An 11,438-nucleotide genomic window follows, 5' to 3' on the forward strand; every position below is an offset into this window, starting at 1 on the left:
TTATTGTTATTAGTGTACAATTATCATAGGACCAGGTCGAATCTATAGTTGTCTATAATATTTATAATTTATGTTTTAGGTTGGACAATTTTATTAGTCAGTGGAATGCTATATATTTTTTTTTTCAAAATGTTTAAAGTAATCGATTTTTTTTTCATGTGTTAATAAATTTCACGTGTGATAAACAAACCTAGTTCCCCTCATTCATCATCCTCCTACTAGGTCACTACTTCTTAAACCGTTCATACTAAAGTTATTCACAATATGCATTTAAGCATACAAAAATGCATTTTGAATAAAATTATAGTAATGATGTCAAAAAAGTTCAAATCAAAAGTATACTTCCGATAAATATTTGTTCTCGTCAGTTATAGGTTCCTCCTCTAATTTGTCTCCAATTAGGGCTTTGAGGTACTTGTGCTCCATTTGGACAAATGAGACTCTACCTGTTGATCAGACTCCAAAGATCATTCAATATATATTGCTTACGTGCACCTTTATTCTCGGATGCTTAACAACAATAAAACATTTTGTTCATATAGACCTTTATTCTCTGGTGCTAATATGAGGTATTGATTTGGCTCGACACTCTACTCAAGAATATATAGGTTATTAATGTCCATTTTTTGTTTACTTTACCTTTATTTTATTTAATGGGTATGAATTTGTTATCAATGTGTTTTTTTTCAAATAATGAATTAATGCTCTACAAAAATATCATTATTTGAATAAAATCCATACAATAACAAACATACAACACTCAATCGTAAACAAAAAATATAACAAGAAATAATTGGAACATCAAAAAAAAAAATCAATAGTTTTTAAAACAAAAGCACAAACAATGAAGAATGTAACAACAACCAACATACACTTACACAATTCTTAAAAAGTGGTTCAATTATTTTTCAATATCCTCCCATTTGTTGAAAGTAATTGGATTCCTTAAATCATAATGTTGCTAAATAAATGTTCATCTTGCATGAGGTTCATATCTTTTTTCTAAAAGAAACAACACATTGTTCATCATCATCTTGAACACATCAACATGAATTTCTAATTTCATTCATGTAACATAACATAAATCAACATCATATAACTTGCCATCATATAAGAATAATCATAAACATCCAACAATTGATTTGATATTTCATTAAAGATGCAATGACCTACATTTATAGTTGATATATGACATCAACGGTCAAAGCAAGAAATTTATGATTTTGCATTTGATTCCTTTGTACAGAAGGAGAATGATGTCCAAACCATAGAATTCTGTAGACCCCTTTTGTATTAGGTTTATTCTTTCCCTTAATAATTTATTTATGAATTGATAAAAAAATATTCGATGACGTAATTGTATTTCTATTAAGTCCAAATCGTGCATTAAAAACACTTTTAATTAGTTTTTTTTTAAAGTAATCAAGCATAATACCAAGTTAGTCAATCATAATACCAACTTTTTTTTATTGATCTCTTTTCCTTAATATTTTTATTATGAATTAATGAAAAAATATCATGACCTTTATCTAAAATGGCCAAACAGTGTCTAAAAAAATCCCCAATTATACTTTTTATCTTTTATTTCTTAAATTTATTTTATATTTCTTTCCTTCCTTTTTCATTCACTCGAGACAAGAAATAAAAAATTCCAAAACACCAATCTCAAATGATTAACACATAATTAATAGAACATTAATAGGAAAAAAAATACTTTAAAAATTTAACTCCAAATAAACAAAAGTCTCAGTGAAGGAAAAATTTATTGAAGGAAAGTGCAAATGGTAATATTGAGGAAAATAATAATAACAGTGGCACAAATCAGTGTTATTGAAGAAAATAAAGTGACAAAAACAATAACCAATACTAAATACTAAATGGTATTCAGTCCAGCCCAATGGATTGTCTGACTTAAAAAGAAACAAATTATAATTAGAGTTTAAACAAAATTAGTGTAATATGGCAATTCTTAAATAAAATAAAAATATTATATAAATATTGTATCCATCTAAAATATATAGATTTTAGTAAAATAATCTAAAATCTTCTTCGATAAAATAAAAGCAAAAAACAATATATTCCTTATTTTCTTTCAGATATCAAACTTAATAAAAAAATAAAAACTAAGACTGAGATAATTTTCTTCAAAATCTTTAGTCATAGCAGATTTTAAAACCTTCCATCATTTTCGAACCAAAAATTTATGAACTTCACTATGAAAATAATACTAAAGAGAGGAGAATCAAATAGTTCGTATATCAACAGATGGAGAGAGAGGAGTGCTCAGAAAGAATATTGAATGGATGAGAAAAGGTATCCTCATGAATGAAATATTCATCAGATTAACGAGATTATAGATCTCATCATCACAGCAACTTCTCCCCTCACAGTTTCAACTCAACAAACAAAATGCAAAAACAATAACGATTAGGTTTAAAAACGGAAACGAAGAGATAGATAAACATACACTCTAGCGCCGCGTCTATGAAGCCGTACCCATTGATAGGGTTTTCAGATTATTTATAGCCGTTTCACAGCTTTCTTCCGCACAGACTGATTTATTCAACAACACACTCACGACGTCGTTTAGTTTATTAGTCCAATGGGTTCATTGGCCCAATGAGTTCATTGGCCAGTCCAACATTAATTTGTGGGGGAGAGATACCGCATTTAACCCATGTACCTCTAGCTCACATGTTTATAATTGGTTTTATATTGTATTTATAAAATATTATATTTTTTTACGAGAAAATATATAATAATACTATTATTATTTAAGTTATACAAATTATGATTTTTACACTGATTTTTATTAGAATTTCTTATATAATTTGGCTTAATTACATTTTAGTCCTATAGGCTAAAAGTTAATTTAGTTACCAAATTTTTAAAAAGTTCAATGGTCTCATTTTATTTTTTGGTAACGTTCAGTGTGATTCTTTTTATCAGATTATCATTATTAAAACAGATTTTTCTCTATTATTTAGCTGTTACACATTAAATTATGTGTTATTATCACAATGGATAATTTTAAAAATCATTAAAACTATCACATTGAATTATTTTTAAGAAAGTTACATCTTAAAAAAGGTTGTTAAAAAAGATTGAGACTTAATTAAGTTTAAAAGAATAATTAAGTCAAATAATTTTAAAATAAAAAGTCCGAAAACAGAACCCATGATAAATATATAAATATATAAAATTAGCAAGATCGTAAAAGTAAGACTAGTTTTGAATAAAATAAATATTATATTATTTAACAATTGTCACCTCAAAATTTAGATTTTATTTGCTTCTACTTGATAGAAGCATCGTTGTATGTAGGAATAGTTGAATTAATCACATGCATAAAAAATAACGAACCCATCATCAATTTTTTCTTTTCCCTTTTCTCAATGTATTATTTAACAACCTTCGAAACTGTCATCCGGAGGTAACCTATAGTAGCCTTCTAAATCTTTTTTTCTTTGTTTCTTCAATTCTCAAAATAGAACATGCATTCAAAAGGTAGTCCATAGTTGTTGGGCTATGATTTCATTTTTTCTCTCCAGAGACCCTTGAGGAAAGTGAATTTAAACAAAATAATAATCGATTGTATTTACTGAATTGTGATTTTTAAAATAATAATCAATTATCCATAATTAGGCATAGTTTGTTAAAAATAAAGTATAATCAATGATAAATTAAAATATTATAGTATAAATTTATAATTCATTTTATAAATACAAATACATATGCTAATGATAAAAATAAAAAGTGGCGCGAGTGTTTTAATCCTAATAAAATGTAGATATATTAAAATCAAAATAAATAGATAAGTGACAGTTTTACAATATCATAAATAAATTAAAATCGCACTATTAAAAACTAAAACACGAATGATTCATCCTTAACCAATATAACCAATGAACATGATAAATAAAATAAGATGAAGTCGAAACAGCAACATATCCCAACTAGTTAAAATGATTCAATAAATAACACTGCGTAATAAATACTTAAGTAACTCAATCTAGTAAAAAATAGCAAAAGCATAGTTTCTCATAACACATGTGTCATAAAAAAACGTTACCAAAAACTACATCAGATGAATAACATTCATCATATCTATATCTGAAAGTCACAGCCTATAGAGCTGCCTTAGTAGCACTGGAAATCTTGGACCTCCTCTTGGCCAAACTCTCACTGCGGCGTTCCCTCTGCTCCTTCAACCTCGAGGCAAGGAGTTTCTGGTACTCTGCTGCCTCTGATTTTGCCTTCGCAATTCTCTTTTTCTTATCAGCAATCCTTGCCCGCTTTCTTTGGAGAGTAAGAGGAGTCACTAATCTTTGTATCTTAGGAGCTTTGCTCACTTTTTTCCCTGCAATCAAACGTTCATGTTCAAACCCATTCACAAAGTACGTTTCCTATCCAGTGTCCCAAAGGGACCATAGCCTAAATATGCCTCAAAACAACTCTTCCTTTCAAATTATATCAAGTTATACAAGGGTCTGCTATCTAGTTTCGTAGCAGGCATGCATCAGCATAGCATATTCTTAGAGAAATTATATGAACTTCACTCAGGAATTATCCATAACATTTCAAAAAAGAATTATCCATAACATTTAATACCATTAAGATAAAAAAAAATAGACGAGAAATTGACCTTAAAATATCTAATGCAGAGCAAGTCAAATCAAACAACACCCATTGAGTAATTAATAAGAATAAGATCGTATTTTATTGTAACATATATGAACTAAGCAGCAGATTAATTTTACGGAAATCATTTTTCTGTAAAATTTAAGAAATGATGACTACTATTCCAAATCAATTGCATGAAGTATATCTTCTCTTAATACAAATGTACACCAACATAAAATAAAACAGCTACGGGAACTGTATCACCATAAAAAAATGCAACAGACAACACAAACTTGCAAATGGTGATTTAGTTGTCAATAGATTTAAGGTCGGGAAGAGATTAACATCATCTTGTTTACTCATAAAATAATCATTTTCTCTATTTGAGAACATAAGCAATCACAAAATTAAGCACAGCATATATGTCACAGGGATTTTACCTGCTTTTGTGGTAAATGTCCGACGGTAGGTGTTGACATACTTCCTAACATCATCCTCTTTGGAGAGGTTGAACAGTTTTCGGATTTTGGAGGCTCTCTTTGGACCTCTCATCCTTGGCTTCTCAGTGTCAGTCAATCCTGGTAAGTCATTTTCACCCTTCTTCACAATTACCAAGTTAAGAACAGAGAGGTCAGGGCTGACAATGCACCCACGAACAGACTTTCTCCTTCGCTCTCCATTACGCCTTCCATATCCACGGAAGCAAGGAGTTCCTATTCAAGAAATGGAATTGATTTTAAAAAAGTAAAGTTCTTAAAGGCAGAGAACAAAAATGGAATTGATTTTAAATATAAAATGGGCAGAGTACAAGGATACATAGAGTACATAAAAGACTTACCCCTATGAAGCAGCAGGCGAACACGACCAGGGGTCAGCACTCCCTGCTTCATTGGGAATCCTTGTTTGTCACAGCCTCCAGTAATTTTGAATACATAGCCTTTAAACTCCTGTTGGCAACAAAAGGCGTGATGAAATAATTATGAAAAATTCAGCAAAACTTTGGATCACACACTGAAGGTTTGAGGCTAAAGGACATACATACCTCACCAAGTGCATCTCCATTGACCTCCTGTGAGATCCTCTTGTCCCAAAATGCTCGTCTGTAATTAGAAGATGGGAATATTTTAGTATGAAGACATGTCTTCTTGCCCAAAAGAAGATATGGCATGAATCTCATATAAAGCTTTTAGCACTTTAAAAAATTAAAATTAAATTCCTTTATTTTTTTTAACCTACTATTGTAAATCAAGTATGATGAGGATTATTACGAAGATATTATAGAAACTTGAAAGAAATAAACTGCCCATAATTTTCAAAGACCAAAATGATTAAAATTTCAATAGGTTGATTTGTAATTCCTTTTTCATTTAACAAGCAGTGAAATTATGATGCGTAGCGCAAGTGAAATGCAAGTTACTCTCTGGGAATATCCCTCACGTTACATATATTTATATTTTAAATTGTCACCTTCATGCTTCTTATAAGAGGCACACTTCCAGTCAAAAGTTAGGATTTGTGTTCATAAAATAAAGCCTTCATCTGGACAAATGATACAAATATATTCTCTTAAAACACGCGATACTTGACTTCAAAATAACCCAATTTAAATGTTGTTATTACAAACTACAAATTACTTTATATTAAAATTGACTCACGTAAAACTATTAAAACTATTGTCTAAGCTATACTTATTTTGCCATCTTAAACATCATTGTTTAGCTAGCCCTAGCAAAATGACACGATTAATATAGAATTAAGATTCTAGGTATAGTTTAGTACAACCAAAAGTAAATGGGGGCAAGCAAATTCAAGTTGACATCTTCCTTTCAGAGGAGAACAAAAATAGGAAAAGATTAAATAAACGGAGATAAATAAGGTGAAGAGAATACAGTTTCAGATCGTCGTCGATCTCGAGCTTCTTCTGGCATCCAGTGGTGGGATTCGCAATGTTAAACTGAAGAAGAAAAAGGCACAAAACGAAATTCAGCAACAACAACACGTAAGCGACGTGAAGAAATAATAGGCATAAATCAGAAGGTCTTGAGTGACGAAGGCAAAACTAAAACGACGAATCAGAGGGTAAAAACGACAGCGGTAAGGGTTTGGGAAGAAGAAAACCTTCATTTTGAATTGTTGTTCTGCAACCGCCCCGTCGAACTCTCTGTCAGAGTGGTCCGTAAACTGGTAGCGTGCACACGGTAGAGAGGAAGTAGGGTTTAATGTTCAACTGTTATATATACCAACCCATGTATGTCTCTTGGGCCTCAACTGGGCACTTCTACGAAATTGGCCTGGCCCTAATTGAGAGATGTTGAGCCCAATATCAGTCAATAATCAGGAGACTGCTTCTTCCTGCACCTCCATATGCCCTTCTTTCACCTCCATAAATTTTGGTATTCCAAAAATGTTCCTCGGTAATATTTTGGATTACGTAATTTATAAGTCTTTTTCTAAATTCGTAATTAGCTTCCAGATTATGTAATCTAAAAGTTTTTTTTCCATATGCATGATTAGTTTCTGGATTATATAATTCAAAAGTTTTTTCTAATATGAGATTAGCTTCTAGATTATGTAATTTGGAAGCCTTTTTTCAAATGCGTGTTGGATTATATAATCTGAAAGCTACTCTCAAATCTAGACTTCCAGATTATATAATTCAAAATACCATTTTTTTAAAATATATTTTGGATTACATAATCCGTAAGTTATTTTCAAATTTGAGATTAACTTCTAGATTATGTAATCTAGAATATGAGGTGACACAAAAAGAATAAAAGGATATTTTCATATTTTGTATGTGGGTGGGAGAAGAACATACGGAGGTGCAAGAAGAAACAGTTTAATCAAAAGGGTGTTTTTTTTTCATCCCGACAAAGTACTTCCTACAACTATCAAATGAAAATGCCTCATCTAATCCAATCTCATTTTTGGAAAGTTCTTTCCATAATACATTCTAAAAAAATTATTCTAGAAAACACATTCTAAAATGTATTATATACGTTCTGAAAATTTTATTCCATAATCTTTTTTCAAAAAATGCTTTTCAGAATTTTGGAAAAACATTTTCCAAAATACACTTATAAAGTTCGAAAAGGGATGTATATCATGTAAACTCTAAACCTTTATATCACTATCCTTTTGTGTATATGTTAGTAATTTCTATTTGCTTTTTTTTCACTTTTTTCTGTCTATATTGGATTGTGAAATTTGTAACATCTCCTTACGTATTATAGTAATTCATATTGTAAAATTTGAAAGGTAATTATGGATCTAAAAGTATATTTTAAATTAATACATGTTAAAATTATATTTAAAATTATAGGATCTAAAATGTATTAGTATGCTTAATTGTAGAATCCAAAATAAGAAATATCATTTTTAGATTTTAGAATCCAAAAGTATTTTTTTAATGAAAAATTGGTATTTTCGTTTACGAGGATACTCGTATAAGCTATGAAAAAACAACCTAGATGTTATGTGATTTAAAAACTAAGATAAATTTGAGCTTCAACGGTTAGATATTTCTATTGTAGTCCCTAAACAAATATTGATCTGTTTTAATATCTAAAAAAAATTCGGTGATGTTTTTAGTCTTTATCATTAATTGAACACGTGGCAACTATGTTGACTTTGACGTTATTTTTTATTAAATTTTAGTCTTTTACTTTTAAAAAATCACTTTTGATCCATAACATTCTGACTAATTGTAAACCTTCAACATTCTTCAAATGAACTTAAAAAAAACAAACTTAAGAAATATAACTTATAAACATTTCAACTCTCTTGAATAATTTAAACTTATACTTTATATTTAATTTAAAAACTAGTACTCTCACCCAACCCTGTAGAAACTAATTAAAGGAATACGGTTCAACTGATACATTAATTTTGATTTACTTTAATAATATACATAATAAAATTACAAATACTGGAAGTTATAAAATAGGAATACTAACAGCCCTGTCAACTGACCATTAATGCAATACTAACGGTAAAAAGTTTAAGAGTAATAAAATCTGAATTAATAATCAACATCCTCCCTTTAATTTTTGATTTGGAACAACCTTCATGTCCAACCGATCTTTTAACTTGATGAAAACATGGATCTTCAATAGGGCTTAGTGAGAATATCTACAATCTGATCTTATGATCTACAATATTCCAATTTGATCATGTTCTTCTCAACTTGGCCTCGCAGGAAGTGATATCAAATATCAATGTGTTTACTTCTTTGATGAAAAATTGGATTCTTTGCAAGATTAATTGCAAAGACATTGTCAACATAAATCTTGATTGTAACATCTAGATTAAAACCAATTTGAGTCATATTGTTGAGTCAAATTGATTGACAATCACTTGTTGTTGTTGCTGCATACTCAGCTTCACAAGTAGATAATGCAACAATTGACTGTTTCTTTTATGACCACAAACAAACAGTATTTCCGATCATAAAACAATTACCACTAGTGCTCTTCCTCTTGTTTGAATCTCCACCCCAATTACTGTCTGAGTATTCGACGATCTCAATCTTCTTAGATGAAGAGTAAAATAAACCAAAAGTTGTAGTACCTTTGATGTAGCGCATAATTCTCTTTACAACTTGTAAATGAACTTGTCGAGGTGACTCCATGTATCGACTGACCAATCCCATAGCATAACATATGTTGGGTCTAGTACACGTGAGATATCTAAGGCTCCCAACAATCTTCTTAAAGTATGTTGCATCTACAGTTTGCCCATCACCTTCCATCGTAAGCTTAATTCCAATTTCAATTGGAGTCTTAACTGGGTTTGAATCCTTCATCTTAAACTTCTTTAAAAACTCAACAGCAAATTTCCTCTGATGAAGGAAGATTCCATCATCTCCTTGGATGACTTTAATGCCCAAAAAGTAGGACATAAGACTGAGATCAGTCATATCAAATTCCTTCATCATGATATGCTTGAAGTCACCAATCATTTTGAGATTACTTCTTGTAAAAATCACATCATCAACATAAAGACATAAAATTGGCAAATCTCCATAATCATTAGTCTTTACATAAAGACCATGATCTGATGCACATTTTTTTTGAATCCAATAGCATGAAGAAATGAATCAATCATTTTGTTCCAAGCTCTTGGTGCCCGTTTAAGACCATATAAAGCCTTAGTTAGTCTGTACACCTTCTCCTCTTTGTGAGATTGTATGAAACCCGACGACTGCTTTACATAAACCTCATCATCAAGTGCGTCGTTTAGAAACGCAAACTTGATGTCCATTTGGTGAATTTTCCATTGCCTTTGTGTAGCTGAAGCAATGATTAATCTAACTGTTTCCATTCAAGCTACAGGAGAAAATATTTCTTCGAAATCATAGCCTTCTCTTTGCTCGAATCCCTTTACCACCAACCTTGCCTTATCAATCTCACATTTGCTTTCACTTTAATCTTGTACACCCACTTCACATCAATTGCTTTGTGTCCTTTTGGAAGATCAGTGAGTTGCCATGTATTGTTTTCCTCAATCGCCATCAATTCTTCATTCATAGTCTCTTGCCATTTGAGGTGTTGAATGACATCAGCAAGTCTCACGGGTTCTGAATCTGTAAGAAAAGCAAATTGAACCAAATTTCCATTGTCATCAACTTCATCATCAAGATTTACTTCGCAATCTTGAAGGTGTACAGGTTTTCGTTGCTGCCTTCTAGGTCGTTCCATCATAGTTGCAATTGGAGCTACAACTTCAGGTTGAATTACAGCTTCAGGTTGAACTGCAGGTGCTTCAAGAGTGACTCCATCTTCCACATCATCGTTCAAAACGTAAATATATCGTTTTTTCGAATCCATTTCAGCTGTTGCATTCCATTGTCATTCCTCATCTTCAGAAAATGTAACATCACGACTGACAATCACCTTCTTTGTCATTGGATTATACAGTTTGTATACTCCATGCTTATATCCAATGAAAATGGTCTTCATTGACTTATCATCCAACTTCGATCTTGCTGCCTTGGGGACATGAGCATAAGTAATTAACCCAAATACCTTCAAGTGCTGCATATTGGGTTTGAATCCGCTCCATGCCTCAATCGGAGTTGTGTTAGGAACACTCCGAGTGGGTGATCTGTTTATCAAATATACTCCACATGTTACAGCCTCAACATAAAAATAATTTGGCATAACTTTCGCTTTAAGCATCTCTTCGCCATGTCCATGATTGTTTTATTCTTTTTATCGGCAACTCCGTTGTGTCGAGGTGTGTAGGGACAAGTTATGTTATGTTGCGACCCAAGTTCTTCACAATGCCTCTTGAACTCATTAAACTTGGACTCACCCCCTCCATCACTACGCATCATCTTAATTAGTCTGCCACTCTATCTTTCAACAAATGCTTTAAATATTTTAAAGCAGTGGAATACCTCATCCTTGCTTTTCAATAGATAAATCCAAGTTTTCCTTGAAAAATCATCAATAAAGGTTAAAAAATACTTATTACCTCCAATTGATGATATGTTCATCGGGCCACAAACATTTGTATGAACAAGCTCCAAAGAAAATTTCGCACGCCAAGGCTCCTTAACAAATGGTATCTTGATTCTTTCCAAAAATGCAAGCCTCACACAATTGATCAGGGTAATGAATATGGGGTAAACCATTCACTAAATTTCATTTGGAGAGATTTTCCAAACTCTAAAAATTTAAGTGCCCAAAGCGTAACTACCACAACCACGATTCATTGTTTACTATTGCATTCAAGCACTTGAAATCACCCATATGAAAAATGACTGGATACATGTGGTTTTTTTGATAAAAAGGTTTTAAGAATCAAACTAC

General features: G+C 31.2%; 1 protein-coding gene and 1 non-coding gene across 2 annotated transcripts; both read right to left on the reverse strand.

Moving 5' to 3' along the window:
- Positions 1–2,281: 2,281 nt before the first annotated feature.
- On the reverse strand, positions 2,282–2,374 carry LOC137827327 (small nucleolar RNA U30). Its single transcript, XR_011083716.1, has one exon. It is a non-coding gene; the product is annotated as a small nucleolar RNA U30 (small nucleolar RNA).
- A 1,574-nt stretch (positions 2,375–3,948) lies between these two features.
- On the reverse strand, positions 3,949–6,871 carry LOC137827233 (small ribosomal subunit protein eS6). The gene is made up of 6 exons (XM_068633490.1): positions 6,742–6,871; positions 6,513–6,577; positions 5,666–5,723; positions 5,462–5,570; positions 5,064–5,336; positions 3,949–4,360 (listed from the first exon to the last, which is right to left on the reverse strand). The coding sequence occupies exons 1-6, from the start codon at positions 6,745–6,747 to the stop codon at positions 4,128–4,130; spliced, it is 744 nt and encodes a 247-aa protein (XP_068489591.1). The 5' UTR covers positions 6,748–6,871; the 3' UTR covers positions 3,949–4,127.
- Positions 6,872–11,438: the final 4,567 nt, after the last annotated feature.

The sequence above is a fragment of the Phaseolus vulgaris genome, chromosome 8 (assembly GCF_000499845.2).
Source record: "Phaseolus vulgaris cultivar G19833 chromosome 8, P. vulgaris v2.0, whole genome shotgun sequence".
NCBI lineage: Eukaryota > Viridiplantae > Streptophyta > Magnoliopsida > Fabales > Fabaceae > Phaseolus > Phaseolus vulgaris.

Coding starts and splice junctions, on each gene's coding strand:
- LOC137827233 (XM_068633490.1), bottom strand. Junction 5,724..6,512: donor ATCGACGACGATCTGAAACT/GTATTCTCTTCA, acceptor TTCTAATTACAG/ACGAGCATTTTGGGACAAGA. Junction 5,571..5,665: donor ATGGAGATGCACTTGGTGAG/GTATGTATGTCC, acceptor TGTTGCCAACAG/GAGTTTAAAGGCTATGTATT.